The sequence below is a fragment of the Schistocerca piceifrons genome, chromosome 1 (assembly GCF_021461385.2).
Source record: "Schistocerca piceifrons isolate TAMUIC-IGC-003096 chromosome 1, iqSchPice1.1, whole genome shotgun sequence".
NCBI classification, from domain to species: domain Eukaryota; kingdom Metazoa; phylum Arthropoda; class Insecta; order Orthoptera; family Acrididae; genus Schistocerca; species Schistocerca piceifrons.
In genome coordinates this window covers 637,038,617-637,059,021 of record NC_060138.1, presented here as the reverse complement: position 1 = coordinate 637,059,021, position 20,405 = coordinate 637,038,617, and the positions used below count along the sequence as shown (strand labels likewise).

Genomic DNA, 20,405 nt, shown 5'->3' with positions numbered 1-20,405 from the left:
TTTGCCCTATTTCATATTTGCTTTATTCATGTAGGTCGACCTTGCCGACTGCCTTCCCTGATCAACTCGAATAATGGTTTTTCTCACCACGTAGTCTGTGTTTCTGGCTAGCTGAACTGCACTCAGGATTTCTCATACTTTGCACTTCAAAGCTGCTACCCACTACTGCCGCAAACCTCATCTGGCTCGATGTCCCCCACAACTGTCAAATGAGACTCACCTGGTAGTCACAACATCGACTGACTCTGCTGCTAGTGTTATGACAGGACGTGCACATAGCCGCATGTGTTGTTAAAGGTTTTCATAGGCATTTCCAGTGTGTACTGTCTCACCCTGAATGCTTCAAAATCTCAGAGCCTGCTGTGTGCTGATCAGTTCCAGTAGAGCTCTAAAGTCAGTATTCTCATGTAGCATTCAGTCTTTGTGTGACTAGATAACCACATTTAGTCCAGATAACTGCAGACATTGCCTCACCACTCCCCTCAAGTTCTTAGTAGAGTAATCTTTTGCGTCATGGTGTGGTACGCTCTGTGAGTTATTACCTTATACATTTTTAATTGTGTTTTAATTTTAGATATTGAGTGTCAGCCTAAAATAAATGTATGTCTATGTAGAATAATTTGATTTTTTGATTTATTCTGTACCATGATTTTGTATGTATGTGTTTACTTTCTTTAGATATGCAGATATAATTGTGCACCGACTTCTGGCTGTTTGCATTGGAGCAGATTCAACTTATCCAGATCTCCTTGATAAAAAGAAATCTCAGGAACTTTGTAACAATTTGAATTATCGAAACCGTATGGCACAATATGCTGGGAGAGCATCAGTTGCACTCCATACACATGTAAGGCTGTTATTTGTTATGGTTATGAGAGTAATGTTTATTTAAACAATAATCCAGAAGTTATTTTATTTATTGATGTATATGAAGAGCTTATCGATAAAAATAGTCAACTGCAGGTAGCTTATTTTGTATTTCTTTTTTCCATAGCATAATTTCTTTAAATTTATTTGTAGACGGTGGTTGATAGTAGTAGCTTTTCACTTATTAGCCTGTGAAAAATATGACATTTACGTAATGTGTGCTCCTATCACTTAGTTTTTGTAGATAAGTGAAGATTAAAATTTGAAAGAGTGCTTAGTATGTTGTGTCACTGTTGAATGTTGTAACTCAGGGATGATGCTAAAAATTATAACAGAGTGATGTGTTGCAGTTTTGAAGGTCCTTCATTTATGTGTGGGAGGAGCAGACTTCCCGCCATTCATATTTAGGTTTTCCTTGGTTTCAGCTAATAACTTAAGGTGAATGCCAAGCTGTTTTCTTTGAAATCATCATGGCCAATCTCGTGTGCTGTTCTTGCCCATTTTTCCTTGTGCTCTGTCTCTAATGACCTCACCACCTTAACAATTTACTTTCTTTCTGAAAATTTCACAACTATTGTTACATCAGGGTGAAAAAGTGCTATTAAAAAGGTTAAAAGTATAGTTGTGGAAATGTTAAATAAAGTTCTTATTGGGAAACTCGATAATAAATACATCTACTGTCTTCTCAATAGTGTTTTTTATTTCAGAAATGTACATTTGAAAGTCACAGATTCTTCACCAATGTTTCAGTTGAAGCTGTAACTGTGGAACATGCAGTAAAAGCACTACTTAAATGATAGTAGAAGGGTTTTATTACTAAGTTTCCCACTGATTTCACTTATCAATATTCCCAAGAATAGTCACTATGGCTGCCATGAATATTTTAATTGTTTGCTATCATAGTTTCAGCTTATTAGGGCATCATACGTTGACTCTAAATTCAGGGGATATCAGTTAGAGAAATTTTTTCAGAGTACAGAAAAAAACAAAAAGTGTAGATATACCAAAAAATTTAGGAAAACAAAAAGTGTAGATATACCAAAAAATTTAGGAAAGAGGATAGTTATTGTTTGTTTTTCATCTATAATGAATAATTGTGATTAAAAAGATCCCAAAACAATTTTTAGGAGGGCAAATATTGTACTGAATGTTGACATTATTGTAACTATGAAATGTACGTACAACAACAATGAAAAGCAGAAGTTACAAAATGTGGATAACATACGGGAGGCATTCAGTAAGTAATGCAAAGCGAGTTGGTTTTATTTAGGATTCCAATAGATCATGTTATTCCTCACTATTTTGGCTACAAAACTCTGTTTTTCATAGTAATCTCCATTCAATGTGTCAGTCTTGCGCCACCTTACTGGGAGGTGCTGCTTGCCGGCATGGTACCGTTCTGTTGGTCAACGTTGGAGCCAGTGTCTTGCTGAATCATCCACATATTGCTTCCCATGGAGTACATCCTTCATGGGCCAAACAGATGGAAGCCAGAAGTTGGGTGATCTTGTCTGTAGGGTGGATGAAAAACAGTCCAATGAAGTTTTGTGAGCTCCTCTTGGATGCATAGACCTGTGTGAGGCCTTACATTGTCATGGAGAAGGAGAAGTTCAGTTGCATTTTTGTGGTAATGAACACGCTGAAGTTGTTTCTTCAATTTCTGAGGGTAGCACAGCACACTTCAGAGTTGATCATTGCACCATGAACAAAGACACCAAACAGAATAACCCCTTCAAAGTCCCAAAAGACAGTCACCATGACTTTACTGACTGAGGTTGCGGCTTTAAATTTTTTTCTCTGGAGGAGAGGTGGTGGTGTTGCACCAGTCCATGGATTGACATTTTGTTCCTGGTTTGAAGTGATGAACCCATATTTCATCACCTGTGATGATGTTCGACATAAAATGAAGTGTAACGTCCGAGCAACTCTGCACAGATGTTCCTTGCTTGCTCTTTATTGTCTTCTACTAGGTGGCAATGAACCCAGTGGGCACACACCTTTGAGTGCCTCAACTATGGATGTGTGTGTCAGCAATACCAACAGAGACATCCAGTTATTCAGCAAGGTGTTTGACTGCGACCCATTGTTCACCTCAAATGAGAGTGTCCACAAGTTTCAACATTGTAATAGTCACAGCTGTGTGTGGCGGTCCAGTACATGAGCGATGGGACAGATATGCATGACCTTGTTGTGATGATTACAGATGTCTCACCCAAAGATTCAGTGTGATCTTGTTCACTGACAGGTCTCTGTAGAAATCTTGCAAGTGCTTACGAATATGTGTGATGCTCTGGTTTTCTGCCAAAAGAAACTCAATGACAGGTTTCTGTTTGGAATGCACTCCCATCACAAATGCCGTTTTGAAGGCTATGTATTGGGCAACTACCTATCAGAACTTCGTGAAACTCTTAAGGTTGAAGCAGGAATATTTATTGATGTCCCAAAAGAAATTCCACATTTTTGCAACTGAAAGTGGCCAAGAAAAAAAAGTGTTGCATTACTTCTTGACATCCCTTTTCTAAGTAGGATAGAAGTCAGGCAAAGGATGAAAAAGGACTTAATGCATTGAACTTGCATTCCATTGTAAACATCTGTTAGTTCAATAATTGTAAGCATTTCTTAGTACAGCTGTGTTCCTGGAATAAAATCTTTCTGTCCACGAGACACAGATGCAATCACAGAGTCAGTTATTCTTATTGCCTGTATTATCTTTGCATGTTTTTCCCTAAATGCACTGGGTACAACAATCATTCTTTAATTCTGCTCAATAATAAGTGAATCATGCGATTCTGATGAAAAGCATTAATTTGAAACGTTTTAGTACCAAATACTTTGATTTTGTAAATTTTTGTGCATGTATGAATTTATTTACTACAGAGTGATAGCCAAGTGATATCAACAACTTATTTAGATTAGTATTATGATGACTATACATTGAAACGTTTTAGTACCAAATATTGTGATTTTGTAAATTTTTGTGCATGTGCAAAATTACTTACTACAGAGTGATAGCCAAGTGATATCAACAATTTATTTAGATTAGTATTGTGATGACTATTCATTGAGATACAGGTTGCACAAAGAATCAGTACACATACAATCGCATGTGCTGTGTAGTATGTTTCAGAATGCCTCACATGAAAATTGGATTCTTTCGGGGCTCATACCTCAGGTTCTGTTGGTGATAGAGAGGTACGGTTGAGTGTTTTGTATACCTAACAAGGTTAGTGTTAGTGTCACTATCCTGCAGTATAGGCCAAAGCATGAATATTACACACTTCCTTCTGCTTAGGCAAATGCAGTAGATTGGTTGGTTATTTTTGCATTTGACGTGGTATGTAGTGGGGCTTAAGGGGCTTATGAGAGCACCATTATTTCATGGGTGATTCCTTAGAAAAACCGCAAAATAGGAAATTTTTTTTTACCATTTTCTCATATCAAAACCAAGCCACACTTGCCAAGATGGCTATGCAGAGTAAATGGCTGAAATTTTTGAAATACACTCCTGGAAATTGAAATAAGAACACCGTGAATTCATTGTCCCAGGAAGGGGAAACTTTATTGACACATTCCTGGGGTCAGATACATCACATGATCACACTGACAGAACCACAGGCACATAGACACAGGCAACAGAGCATGCACAATGTCGGCACTAGTACAGTGTATATCCACCTTTCGCAGCAATGCAGGCTGCTATTCTCCCATGGAGACGATCGTAGAGATGCTGGATGTAGTCCTGTGGAACGGCTTGCCATGCCATTTCCATCTGGCGCCTCAGTTGGACCAGCGTTCGTGCTGGACGTGCAGACCGCGTGAGACGACGCTTCATCCAGTCCCAAACATGCTCAATGGGGGACAGATCTGGAGATCTTGCTGACCAGGGTAGTTGACTTACACCTTCTAGAGCACGTTGGGTGGCACGGGATACATGCGGACGTGCATTGTCCTGTTGGAACAGCAAGTTCCCTTGCCGGTCTAGGAATGGTAGAACGATGGGTTCGATGACGGTTTTGATGTACCGTGCACTATTCAGTGTCCCCTCGACGATCACCAGTGGTGTATGGCCAGTGTAGGAGATCACTCCCCACACCATGATGCCGGGTGTTGGCCCTGTGTGCCTCGGTCGTATGCAGTCCTGATTGTGGCGCTCACCTGCACGGCGCCAAACACGCATACGACCATCATTGGCACCAAGGCTGAAGCGACTCTCATCGCTGAAGACGACACGTCTCCATTCATCCCTCCATTCACGCCTGTCGCGACACCACTTGAGGCGGGCTGCACGATGGTGGGGCGTGAGCGGAAGACGGCCTAACGGTGTGCGGGACCGTAGCCCAGCTTCATGGAGACGGTTGCGAATGGTCCTCGCCGATACCCCAGGAGCAACAGTGTCCCTAATTTGCTGGGAAGTGGCGGTGCGGTCCCCTACGGCACTGCGTAGGATCCTACGGTCTTGGCGCGCATCCGTGCGTCGCTGCGGTCCGGTCCCAGGTCGACGGGCACGTGCACCTTCCGCCGACCACTGGCGACAACATCGATTTACTGTGGAGACCTCACGCCCCACGTGTTGAGCAATTCGGCGGTACGTCCACCCGGCCTCCCGCATGCCCACTATACGCCCTCGCTCAAAGTCCGTCAACTGCACATACGGTTCACGTCTACGCTGTCGCGGCATACTACCAGTGTTAAAGACTGCGATGGAGCTCCGTATGCCACGGCAAACTGGCTGACACTGTCGGCGGCGGTGCACAAATGCTGCGCAGCTAGCGCCATTCGACGGCCAACACCGCGGTTCCTGGTGTGTCCGCTGTGCCGTGCGTGTGATCATTGCTTGTACAGCCCTCTCGCAGTGTCCGGAGCAAGTATGGTGGGTCTGACACACCGGTGTCAATGTGTTCTTTTTTCCATTTCCAGGAGTGTATGTTCCTAAGATCCAGATCTTGGACAACCTATGCAGTTCCAAAATACAGACGTTGAAATTTACCGTACATGTGTACTAAAACCCAGCGTGAGGTGAAATTTAAATAAAAATAAATCACAGCAAATTGCTCAGATTTTAATGTTATGTGCTCTAGAAGTCTGATCTTCCCATTTTCAAAAATCTTCATCCATTATCGAGAAATGCTCCAAAAACATGGTTTTTGAGTACCGAAACTGAGCCACAGATTCCAAGGTGGCTATGCACCATGGGTGGAATTTTTACAATGTCTTCGTAAGATCCCAATCTCAAACAATTTTTAAAAAATTTCTTCTTATATCCACTCATTTCCAAGATACAGAGCTTCAGCATTACTCTACCTGTACACATAAATGCACATAAAATCCAGTGTGGTGTGAAAATGTAATTTAAAAGTGGCGTAACATGGAGCAGTGTGCTGTAAAGTGAAGGAGACAATGACAGTGTGAGAGGAAGAGAGGGACACAGTGGCAGCGGAAGGAGACAGAGAGGAGAAAGAGTAAAGGAGGGAACACCAGTCAAACAGGCATAAAGAGATGTAGAAAGTGGAAGTGGTTGGGAGCTAGTGAAATGAGGGATGAGAGCGAGAAGAGACAGCAGCAGTAGGAATGAATGAATGAGACTGTAGCAGTAAGAGAGAGCGAGGAGGAGACAGTGACTATGAGAGGTGGCAGTAATACAAGGATGGAACGAAGAAGGAAGTGGTGTGAGATAGGAGACAGTTACAGTGAGAGAGATGCAAAGAGAGAATGACTTGGACTGAGTTAATGAGTGAGAATGAGCATGTGGAAGTGGATGGGTGTGAGTGACAGAGTGCTGAACTAGTGGATGAGAGCTAGTTATAGTTAGGGGGCTTGTGGGAGTGAGTGGTGAGTTGCTTGTTAAAAAGAGTATGAATATGTTTATGTACCAGATTTTTTTGGGAAAATTTTTAAAGGTGCTAAGGAAGGTAGGATGAGGCAGCTGGTACCCCACTTTCCAATCAGTCTTTTAAACAGGAGTGTATTTACTTTTTTTGTGCCGCAATAGGAGTATTTTTCCACTGGCTATTAACGTACTCATATACTGTTGTATTAATGAAGATGGAGAAACGGAAGAAAATTCAGAGCCCATCATCTCATTACTTTAGGCACATGTCATTTTTAGCAACAAAGAGAAAATCCAATGTGCAACTGTCTAATGAGTGCGTTTAATTTCCAGAATTTGAAAAAGTGTTGTATTTTTGCAACCAATGGGCTTTGAGGTGTATACATTGGTCAACTTGAAACCTTTGACAAAGAACTTCAGATTCTTCATTTTCTAAAAACTTCGCCTCCCAAGAGTACATGTTAATGTTGTCTATAGTTCATGTGCCAAATCAGATTACTGGAGACTCAAATACATGTCTCCTAGAAAATGTTAAGGTGTACATCACAGACAGGTGTAACTAGTAGTGATCTCAAAATAATCTCGGCAGATAATTTCTGTTTTATTTAGAAGAGGAAATTGTGTGGTACCCTTATGAGATTTAAGATAATTACAGTATCAAGATACCTGAATTTTGAACTTTTCAAGACATGCTTGTATTTTGGTATTTATACGAGCTGTGGAACAAGATCCCATGCAAGCCCGTTTTTGGCTACCTTTCCTGAATTTCTTTAGGTTACGAAAGCAGACAGCAGCATTTAATGTTTATTTTTATTTAACAAATATCTCCAGAAAACTTCATGTAAAATGAGTCCTCAGCCTTTATGAATTGTTGAAAGAATATCATATTCCACTTATGGTTGTAGAGGTTTTTATTTTGCCATAGCAATTTCAGCATTAAACCATTGTCAGTCATATATAATTGATGCCATACCATTACTTACACGTCTGCCACAACATAGTTACTTGACAGTAACATAAACCTGAAATTGTAGTAGCAAAATTAAAACTTCTGCAGCCACAAGTGGAATATGATATCCTTCCAAGAAGTATCAGAAAAGATCCAAAAAACATGACTACTGCTCTGTGCCTGGAATAGGCTGGTATACTATAAGAAGGATAAATTGCTACTCATCATATAGTGGAGATTTTGAGTCACAGATAGGTACAACAAAAAGACATGTAAGCTTTCAGCCAGAAGGCCTTCTAATGAAATAGAAACACACACACACACACACACACACACACACACACACACACACACACACACACAGAGCTTTCACACACATGACCACTGTCTCTGGGTGCTGAAGCCAGACTGCAAGGAATTGTGTGTAATGGGAGAAGTAGACTTGGTGGTGGGGATAAGGAGTAGGCTTGGACGGGGAGGGGGAGGAAGAACAGTATACGGGTGAGAGATGGTAAAGTGCTGTTTGAGGAAGCATACAGGGACAGGGTTGAGAGAGGGTAGGGCAGCTAGTTGCAGTCTGGAGTGCTATATCCGCAAGTAGCTGAGTACCAGAGTGCACATCAGAAAAACAGAGAGAAATGACGACACAAGGCAAGAAGACCAACTGCGGATGGGACTCAAACCCATGCCAGAGTCAAGCAAAATGGCTGGCCAAATGGTGGACCGAACACAACAAGAGCGATCAGTAGCAACCTGTGCAATAATGAACTTCCAATGCAGTGCTATCAAGAGGTCAAGTATGAGCCACAATCCAAATCAGGACCAAAGAGGAAAACCAATGCCAAAGCGAAACCGGCAGTGAGTAATCAGTAGTACGGTGGAGATAGTAATGGACACTATCAGATGAAGTACACGATGGACTGAGTGGTCAAAGTGTGGCGGTGCTTATGCTGGCCATGAGGGGCAATTTTGGCCAATGTATTCATGTGGCAAAATGGTGGGGCACTCACTAGGCAACTGCAACTCTGCAGCAACACTGCTCTTTAATCCATCAAGGTCCATTTTCTCTGGCAGGGATTCAACTTCCATGCAGCCCAATCCCAGAGGGAGGTTAGACGGAGGGCAGGAAGGATGGGAGGGAGAGGGGAGTAGAAAAGGAGGGAAGTAAAAACACTATGGGTGCACTTGGGGAATAGAAGGCTGTGTAGTACTGGAATGAGAATAAGGAAGGGGACGAGTGGGTGAAGAACAATGACTAACATAGGTTGAGGCTTGGATGGTTATGGGGATGTGGGATATATTGCAAGGAGAGATCCCACCTGTGCAATTGTTTCCTACCAACATCAGATTTTCTCAATTGTAGAAATGAGAACTCTTTCTCCAATGTATCCCTCGTTCCTGTAAACCTCCGGACATCAACCTACATTAGTCATTGTCCTTCACCCATCTGTCCCTTTCCTTGTTCCCACTCCAACACTGTACAGCTTTCTACTCCACAAGTACACCCACAATCTTTTTACTTCTCCCACTTTCCGTTTCACTCCCGCCCTCCATCTAACATCCCGACTTCACCTAGCTGCCCTACCGTCTCTCCACCTCATCACTGTATGCTTCCTCAAACAGCAATTTACTGTTCTCTACTCGTACTCTCTCTGCCTACCCCTTCCTGCCCCCCAGCCTCCTCCTTACCCACTCCATCCAGATTGCTTCTCCCATCATGCACAGTTGCTTGCAGTCTGGCCTCGGCAGCCAGAGACGGTGGTCATGTGTGTGTGTGTGTGTGTGTGTGTGTGTGTGTGTGTGGGCTGCATGAATGTGTGTGTGTGTATGATGTCTGTTTCAGAAGAAACCCTTCATCGTGAGTGGCACTCTATCCTTTCCCTAATTTGTCATTATTCCATCCTGGATTTTCTGTTGTTTGATAAAATGATATACCATATTTCACCACCAGCTAAAATGTTGAATATAAAATTTTATATGTCAAAATTAAACCTGTATTGCAAATCATAACAGAGATCCAGCTGCCAAGCCCCCGGATACCGAGTTAGATAACTGGCGTGGACCAATTTCCAACCTTTTACTTAGTTACATGTTCCAAGGATCATTTTACATGACAAATCCTAATGATGTGGAATGAGTCGTTTCTGATATCAAGACTCTTGCATGAAATCTTCAGTGATAGCTCCCACTTTTATCCCAAGAGTTATCTGAATTTGCTGTTATGTGCAAGTGCTCTTCTTGTAAATCATTCTCTGCAAGCATAGTGTGCTTAGTTTGAAATCAACAGTTAGGTACTTCTCATCTGCTAGAGGAGGTGTCATCCCATCTTTTTTATATGAACTGGAAGAGATTATTTTCCAAATACTATACAAAGTCACTCAGAGTGCTGAGTTTCATTTAAACACTCATTTATTCTGAAGAAATATAAATAATAGCTAAATAAATCATTATATGGAAGTGTTCCCTTTTCAACCCGATGACTGACTGTGACTGAATACCTTGTGCAGCACAACAGTAAAGACACTTCAGCCAATCCTACATGTACATGAAGGTAACCAGCACTTTATTGCTTCATGGTAATGTATAACATATGTGGTAGAAAACATATCACAGAGGTGTCTCCTTGTGTGGTGGTGCATGCATGGAGAGGAGTGGACAACCTTTAAATTTAAGAAGCTTCTTCTAAAAGAAACTTATCACTGCTGTTGAAAATTAAGCATGACGGGGTTAAAGTGACATTGACTATATGCCTCAGGTGATAGGTGATTAATAGCCACATAAAGAAGACTGAAAATGTTGCGAAGCTTTCGGACAGTGGCCAGGACAGTTCAGCTGTGTACTAGTTAGCTCTGAAGGACATTATCCAAAAACATAACAATATTTTCAGTTTAGTTTACGTGCCTTTTGGTTGCTCAACACCCCAGCATTTATATTGTACCCAGGACTTCCTGTTGTCATATTTATTGAAAAATAACTTTTGTGCTCATATTACCAGCTCATAATACTGCCTGTTCACTAAGATATAAGTAAAGGTAAAAAGCACACTTTGGGATGTAAATAACATGTTCTCAGGAATCCAGTTAAGTTACCTTTATGGGGACATACGAGTTCACTAAAGGTGAAGTCACAACAAAAAAATCATGGGGCTATACTCACTAAGCTGATGATGGATGAAGTCATATATATCACCAGACACACTCTTGGAAACAAAAACATATTAATCTTGTAAATTAGTTTTGGTTCAGTCAAACCTCTTTCCTGGTAACTGGTCCCTTTACTGTTTTTGGCAATAGGTGGCTCATTACTCTTTATGAACACTGCAGTTTTGATTGAATGGTGGATAGTAGCAGGCAAAAACTCTCAAAAAATGTTCATACATCTATTTTGGTTTTAGAAGTGTCTTGAAATCACATTTTCAGTACAATAATACATGATTCACAAAATACCATGGCGTCTCATATTTCATGGTACAAAAGTAAAAACTTATGCTGCCACAGACAGGGGGCTTCAAGATAAAAGTGTTGATTAGCCTTACAGTCTTGTGTTTTACCTTCAGTACATTCATTTGCTTATCAGTTCTCGCACAAAATATTACAATAAATTACGAAAATACAGATAAAACACTCAGAAGTTTTCCTCATTGTTCTTGTCAGTGGCCATTTCCATTTGTTGAGAAAAATTGAAGCAAACAAAAGTGATTTTGGCACTCAGTTTGAATTACATTTTGTACACTCTTTATAGCTATGAAAGCAGATGTACACAAGAGATTCAGCACCCTAGTTTGTAAGCTAAAAGTTGTTGCAACAAGTGACCGACTGCAGAGTTGGCTACAACTTCTCAGGTTAAATAAATATCCACCACTACTACTGATTGTGATTCCTATGGACAGTCATTATAACGAATTTATGATGTCTGTACATTATTGAAAGAATAAAATAGTACAGAAAGTAAACAGTGTATTGTTTTCAGGAAGCAAGGACTGTTTAGATGTCATCTCTCATATCTCATTGTGTTACTGATGCGCTAATCAGTGCCAGTTCTCAGGTTTTCAGTGTTGTACTTTACTTCACATCAGATTAATCACCTCTGCATATTACAGTTGATACTTGACAGTATTATGAAAAGGATAGTTGCACTCACCATGTACTGCAGATGCTGAGTCACAGATAGGCACAAAAAAAGACTATCAAAGCTTTCGCCCAAACTGGCCTTCATTGGAAAGAGACAAAAAAATGCGCACGCGCACACACACACACACACACACACACACACACACACGCACACGCACACACACACACACGCACATGAGCAAAATCTGTGGCTGCCAAGGCCAGGTAATTTGGCCTTCACAGCCAGAGACTGTGTGTGTGTGTGTGTGTGTGTGTGTGTGTGTGTGTGTGTGTGTGTGTGGGAGCACGCACACGTGCACATGTTTTTAATTCTGATGAAGGTCTGTTTGTCTGAAAGATATTGCGCCCCCCCCCCCCCCCCCTCCTTCTCCTCCAGTTTTTAACATCTACTCTTTTTCAAAGACATTCATAGGTAATTACACCATTCATTCAAGTTTGCGGTTACTTTTTGCATAATAATATAGAAATTTCAAACAATGGAAAATCCAGGATGGAATGTAACAATACGAGAGAAGGAAAGTTGCTACTCACCATATAGCGGAGACGCTGAGCCACAATAGGCGCAATAAAAAGATGCACACAATCATAGCTTTCGGCCATTAAGGCCTTTGTCAGCAGTAGACACACATCCACACACACACACACACACACACACACACACACAAACACACACACACACACACTCACGCAAGCGCAACTTGCACACATATCTGCAGTGTCAGAGAGCTGATGATTCATTGATGACATCTTTGCTATCTGGATTGAAGGTGAGGACACCTTATTCACATTCCTCCAGAACCTCAACAACTTCTCGCCCATTTGCTTCACCTGGTCCTACTCAACCCAACAAGCCACCTTCCTAGATGTTGACCTTCACCTCAGTGATGGCTACATCAGTACCTCCGTCCATATCAAACCTACTAATCACCAGTAATACCTCCACTTCGACAGCTGCCACCCATTTCATACCAGGAAGTCCCTTCCGTACAGCCTAGCCACCCGTGGTTGTCGCATCTGCAGTGATGAGCAGTCCCTCTCTAAATATACCAAGGGTCTCACTGAAGCCTTCACTGACCGTAATTATCCTCCCATCCTTGTACAAAAACAAATCTCCCGTGCCTTATCTTTCCAGTCTCCCACCACCTCCCAAAGTCCAACAGTCCGGCCACAGAGGAGCATTCCCCTCATAACTCAGTAGCATCCAGGACTGGAGCAACTGAATTACATTCTCCGCCAGGGTTTCGATTACCTCTCGTTGTACCCTGAAATTAGCCCTCCTACCGTGGTATTCTGCCGTCCACCGAACCTACACAATATACTCGTCCATCCTTACACAACCCCTGCTCCCAATCCCTTACCTCATGGCTCATACCCCTGTAATAGACCTAGATCCAAGACCTGTCCCATACATCCTCCTACCACCACGTACTCCAGTCCGGTCAACAACATTACCTATCACATCAAAGGCTGGGCTGCCTGTGAAACCAGTCATGTGATCTACAAGCTAAGCTACAACCACTGAGCTGCATTCTGTGTAGGCATGACAACCAACAAGCTGTCTGTCCCCATGAACGGCCACCGTAAAATTGTGGCCACAAAACAAGTGGACCACCTTGTAGCTGAACACGCTGCCAAACATGATACCCCTCATCTCAATGACTGCTTCACAGCCTGTGCCATATGGATCCTTCCCACCAACACCAGCTTTTCTGAATTGCGCAGGTGGGAACTTTCCCTGCAATACATCCTACGTTCCCGTAACCCACCTGGCCTCAACCTTTGTTAGTCACTGTCCTCACCCACCCGGCCCCCTCCCTGTTCCCATTCCAGCACTACACAGCCTTCATTTCACCACCACACCCAGTCTTTTAATTGCTTTTATTTTTATTTCTCTCCTTTCCGTTACTTACCCCCTTCCCCCTCCGCACCTTCTCTCATACCCTCCATCTAAACTGCAACACTTCACTGTCCGCCACTCCCACCATACTACCCCTCCCCCTCCCCGCCCCAGCCTCCTCCTTACCCCCTCCCAGCCACCACTCCCATTCTGCACTGGTGCTGCCGCTCGCAGTGTAGTTTCAGCTCTCTGAGACTGCAGATGTGTGTGCAAGTTGCGCTTGCGTGAGTGTGTGTGTGTGCGTGTGTTTATGTGTGTCTACTGTTGATAAAGGCCTTAATGGGCGAAAGCTATGATTGTGTGAATCTTTTTATTGTGTCTGTCGCGGCTCAGCATCTCTGCTATATGGTGAGTAGCAACTTTCCTTCTCTCGTATTAATATAGAAATTTACTTGAGTAAATCACACACACACACACACACACACATATATATATATATATATATATATATATATATATATATATATATATATATATATATATATATATATATATATATTGGTGCTTACCCATACTTGGACTTTACAATCTTGGCTTCAACTTTCAGGCAAACCTTGATCTGTCTTTCCTGTAACATCTAATTTTCCATCCTGTACCCCATCTGTCTTCCCCATTGTTTCTGTACTTCCTCATCTGTTATAATGTTTATGGAAAGAAAATCTGTTGTCTCGCTTATTGTCGTACAAGGGTCATTTCAAAAGTCCTCTGAACTGTAAAATAGAAGTGAAGAAAATAATTTATTTTAAAATATACCTTTACAGGTATTTAATATAATCTCCATTCTTGCTTATGACAGCTTCCCAATGTTTCAGCAACTTGTATATTCCAGATAGGGCACCTTCATTGTTGAGCTGTCTGATTACTCGGGTCACCTCACTGAAAGCTTAATCAATTGTAGCCAACTGGGAAACAAATCAAAGTTTAGGGAGCTCATATCAGAACAGTATGGTTGGTGGGGAAGTATTTCCCATATATCTTTGTCGAGTGTTTCTTTCACTGGTAGGGCAGTATGCAGTCTGTCATTATTATGCAAAATGAGGACACCAGCTGCAAGCATGTCATACTTCCTTTGACGAATTTTCAGGCACAAAAGATTTTGCAAAAACAGTTTGTAGTAGGCAGCTGTTATAGACATCCCTTGGGCATGCTGTTTGTAACTATGACTCCATTCATGTCACGCAAAGATAATCATCGGTTTCACTTTCAATTGTTGGAGGATGAAATTTTTTGGGCATGAAGAGTCAGCAACTCTTACATTGTGATGACTGAGACTTCAGTTCTGGATCAAAATCTCATATCGAGGTTTCATCAAGCTTACTAATTCTTTTCAGAAACTGTTCTCCTTCTGTTCGATAACATTGAAGCCATTCTGTGATTCTTTCTGCTCTTTACTCAGATTATGTGGAACTCATCTGGCAGAAACTTTTCCCATCTTTACCTTTTCAGTTATGATTCTTTAAACTGAAGAGACAAACATTCAGGCCACATATGCAATTTTCTCTCATGTTTTTTGTTGATCCTCTCTCAATATGTCATTAAAAATAAACTGAGAGTTGTAGTTTGTTCAGTCGACGGCCTTCTACTTTTTGGGTTGTCCTCAGTGCTGACGCAACCTTTATGGTAATGAGCAGACTACCGTGATACTGTGCTACAATCCATTACACTATTCTCACGCACTTCTCTCAAAGTTTTGTAAATTTCCATTGGGTTCTTTCCGAGTACGGATCCAATTTTTCATGTAAGAACACTAGTAAACACTTGTAAGCTGACCTGCCTCAGTTTCAGCTTCCATTTTAAAATTGAATTACCCACTACATAGTCTTGCAAACCAGACACCACATATACGACTGTCATGCCTAAAGTCTCATTCACGGCTGACAGGAACTCCTATCTTGATTACACTACTGTAATGGTCACACAAGCACAATGTGCAGCACTTTTGAAATGACCTTTGTATTTTATATAAATCACAGGCAAAATTATTCAGATATCATACAGACATCATGAGGATTTTATACATTGGATAAATTTGACAGAAAAAATAAATTCCTCTGACCTATTTTTGTTCCACCAGGCAGAATTGTTTGTCATTAGACTTTATATTTTATATATATTTCTTATGTACTATAGGAATAAGATAATATTGTGAGAAAGACAGAGAGAGTGGTCGTGTGTGCAAGTTGCATTTGTGTGTGTGTGTGTGTGTGTGTGTGTGTGTGTGTGTGTGTGAGAGAGAGAGAGAGAGAGAGAGAGAGAGAGAGAGAGAGAGTGCACGCACTTGTTTGCCTTCATATTTTCTGTAAACAGTGCTGCACAGCTTCCATGTATTTAAAGAATGTGATCATGAAACCATCAGAAGGTGTTGTAATGCCCTTTTACTAAGGGATAATTTATCAAGTGACAATCTTCCAATTGCGGTTTCCATTACAACTACATCTACATCTATGTGATTACTCTGCTATTCTCAATAAAGTGCCTGGCAGAGGGTTCAGTGAAACACCTTCAAGCTGTCTCTCAACTGTTCCACTCTTGAACGACGTGTGGGAAAAACGACCACTTAAATTTTTCTGTGCGAGCCCTGATTTCTCTTATTATATTGTGATGATCATTTCTCCATATTTAGGTCAGTGCCAACATAATGTTTTTGCAATCGGTGGATTGGTGACTGAAATTTCATGAGAAGATCCCATCGCAATGAAAAACGCCTTTGTTTTAATGATTGCCACTCCAGTTCATGTATCATGTCTGTGGCACTATATCCCCTATTTCATAATTAATACAAAACTAGCTGTCCTTATGTGTACTTTTTTGATGTCATCCATCAGTCCCACTTGATGCGGGTCCCACACCACACAGCAATACTCCAAAATAGGGCAGACAAGCATGGTGTAAGCTGCCTCTTTAGTGACATTCTAAGTGTTTTGCCAATGAATCACAGTCTTTGGTTTGCTCTACCCACAACATTATCTATGTGGTCGTTCCAATTTAGGTTGTTTGTAATTGTAATCCCTAAGTATGTAGTTGAATTTACAGACTTCAGATTTGTGTGACTTATTCCATAATCGAAATTTAGTGGATTTATTTTAGTACTCATGTGAATAAATTCACACTTTTATTTAATCAGGGTCAATTGCCACTTTTTGGACCATACACATATCTTATCTAAATCATTTTGCAACTTGTTTTGGTGATCTGATGACTTTACAAGACGGTAAATGACAGCCTTATCTGCAAACAATGTAAGACAGCTATTCAGATTGTCTCCTATGTTGTTAATATAGATCAGGTACAATAGAGGGCCTATAACACTACCTTGAGAAATGCCAGATATTACTTCTGTTTTAAAGGAAGGCTGAGTTGTCAGTTTATGATACAAGTTTGATGAGACAGTGTTCAAAACACTGCAATGCCAGTTTGTGCACTTAATGACTAAGATTTGTGAGTTAATGGATAGACGTATAAGTGACAGATGTTCCAACTATAGTAACTGTGTACTGAACACCAAGGAGCCTTCCTTTAATCTGATGTAATGGTTGGTATCTGTGACTTGAAGGTGTTTGTTTCACTGAAACTGGTTGTCCATAAACAATTGCACATTATGGCCGTATGTAGTATCTTTGTGATGCCTTTCTTCAGAAACAGTTACCTTTCTTATGTTGCTACCAATACAAGAATCAATGTTTGTTAGTCATCAATTTATACAAAAATTGCTGTTTCACTCTCCACATTTCACCTTTTGATTGTATTGGAAGGGAAGTTGTAGGAAGTGGACTCTTCAAAAATGGCTCTGAGCACTATGGGACTTAACATCTTAGGTCATCAGTCCCCTAGAACTTAAAACTACTTAAACCTGACTAACCTAAGGACTTCACACACATCCATGTCCGAGGCAGGATTCGAACCTGCGACCGTAGCAGTCCCACAGTTCCGGACTGCAGCGCCTAGAACCACACGGCAACTGCGGCCGGCGAAGTGGACTCTTTTTGTCACTTGTCCAAACTTGATTTCTAAAGGATATGTGTGTGTTATGCATAATTTTATGTCACCTCCTTTGTGTATGGTACTGTCAAAACTACAAAACAGTGAAAATTATGGTACCTGCCTCTTTGTTTAGAATGTCACGTTTACTACTTTTAATACATTAGTTTATAGCATTACTTGTAGATTTTATTAAGATGCAATTGAACTTTCATTTATTTAATTTTTCATGTATCTATTGCTATTGTGTTACATTGATTTTACTTTCAATGAATGTGATTTTACTACAGATTTTCTTCAGAGAAAGAGTGCAAGATGAACAAGGCTACATCTTGTATGTGAGGAAAAATGCATTGCAAGTATTAATACCCAAATATGGATTTGAAGGAACAGTGTACCTGTTAGACAAAGACATGCCAGTGAAATTTGTCTATGACAGAGAGGTAAGAATAAGTTTTCATGTGTACTTGGGTGTTTCAGTAAATTACATAACATATACTGTATAGGGAAACATATATTTCATACTGGCTACAAGTAATCATGAGTTGAGTAAAATAGACTAATAATAATAATAATAATAATAATTTTATTGTCTTTAAGCCATTACAGCAATAGACAAAGTCATACATAAAATACAATACAGTACAGTACATGCTATAAAAGGACAGAATTGTTAAGAACTTTACAGTTTAATATCACAGGTCATGAAATCCTTTACATTGTAGAATGGGTTTACAACTAACCAGTCATAAAGTGTTTGTTTGTATTGTTGCTCTGGTAAATTTTGTATACCTTGTGGAAGTTTGTTAAATAATTTGTGGCCCATAAGTTCATCACTGTTAACTGATTTTGACAGTCTGTGGTGGGGCGTATAGATAGAGCTGTTTGTCCTAGTGCTGTAACAATGTATATTTGCCCTGCGTTTTACTTTAGGTAAGTTCTTTTTTGTGTAGATTAAAACATAATAAATATATAGGTTTATTACTGTCATGATTTTTTGTTGAGTAAACAGAGGCTTACAATGAGCCTTGTATGGTGAGCCTGTAATTATCCTAATAGCTTTCTTTTGCAGCAATAGTATATCATGCACACAAGTGGAGTTTCCCCATAAAATAATGCCATAGGATATGATGCTTTGGAAAAATGAGTAGTAAGATACTCTAACATAATTTTTAGGTACACAGTGCATTAATCGCCTTAACAAATAGATTACCCTAGACAATTTACCGCTAATATACTTAATATGTGGATTCCAAGAAAGTTTATCATCCAAATATACTCCCAAAAATTTAACACAACTAGGATCATCTGATGGAAACTTGTCTTTTAAACTAAATACCATCTGCTGGGTTTTGCTTTCATTAAGCAAGAACCCATTTGCTTTAAACCAGAGTGAAGCTTGCTCAATTGTCTCTGTAACACATGTTTTAAGGCTATTAAGATCATTACTGCTGTTCAGAAATGTTGTATCATCAGCATAGAGTACTGTTCTGGATTTGATAAATGATGGCAGGTCATTTATCATTATTAGGAAAAGGAAAGGGCCCAGCACGGATCCCTGTGGAACACCTACCTCAACTTGTTCTGTACTGGACATTTCTTTCCCAACACAGACGGCTTGCTTACGGTTTTGTAAATATGATCTTAATAGCTTAAGGCTGTTACCTTTAACACCGTAAAAGTCCATTTTTTCGAGTAGCAGTGTATGTTCTACACAGTCAAAGGCTTTGCTTCAAATACTTGATGGATGTATTTAACAACATTGTCTATGGCATCAATGGTTGACAGGTTTTTCCTAAAGCCATACTGTGATCCACTTATTATTCCTATGTTATCAAAGTAAACAGATAATTGTTGGTACATTATGCATTCTAGAACTTTTGAGAAAACTGGGACTATGGATATTGGCCTGTAACTTGAGACAGAATTTTTATCTCCTATTTTATGTACTGGAACTACCCTAGACAGTTTAAGCTCATCAGGGAAAAAACCCTCCAGTATACACTTGTTTATACAATATGTTAGGGGGTACACTATACAGTCTATTACTTTCTTAAGCATGTTACAAGACAGGTCATATATGTCTACACTGTCTGATGATTTTAACTGCTTCACTATTCTTAACACAAAACCAGGTGAGACCTCAGAAAAATTGAAGGTACTTGTGTTTGTTGATGACCTACCAATATTTTTTGACAGTAACTGTGATGAGCTGATTTCAGGTTTAATTATAGCACTTCCTACTTCCTCAAATGATTTAATAAAAAAGTCATTAAATTCCTGGGGAGAGATACTAATTTTGTCACTTCTTTTATCTTTGGCGACACTATTTATTAGAGTCCATGCTGCTTTGCACTTATTGGTGGATTTCTCAATACTTCTGAGATTGTGTGCTTGTTTGGCTTCCACAATCGCTTTTTTGTACTCATTCCTAGATCTAACATAGGCTAGTTTAGCATGGTTGGTTTTCAGATTTTTATAAATATTGTACAACAACATAACTTGATTTTTCATAGTAGACAGCTGTTTTGTGTACCATGTATTTTGTCTATTTGGAACTTTTGCTTTTAGGACTCTGTCAGTTACTTTGCATTTCTTTATTGGTATGCAGTCATTAAAGTGTCCCAAAAATGCTTTGAGAAGCCTATCAAATAGTACCTTTGCTGGCAGATAATTGCTTAGAGTATAATGTGTCTCATCATAACACAGGCCAAACCAATCTCTGTTAGAAAGGGACGTACGAAACCTGTCAATTTT

The 20,405-nt window shown here is 40.3% G+C and overlaps 1 protein-coding gene across 1 annotated transcript in view; it reads left to right on the top strand.

Annotated features, from left to right (window-relative positions):
- LOC124805024 (exosome complex exonuclease RRP44) overlaps positions 1-20,405 on the top strand; it is a 143,321-nt gene that overhangs the window by 101,905 nt on the left and 21,011 nt on the right. Inside the window, exons 15-16 of the mRNA XM_047265438.1 lie at positions 679-847; positions 17,939-18,091. Of these exons, the coding sequence (XP_047121394.1) occupies positions 679-847; positions 17,939-18,091 (322 nt within the window). The remainder of the gene's footprint in view (positions 1-678; positions 848-17,938; positions 18,092-20,405) is intronic.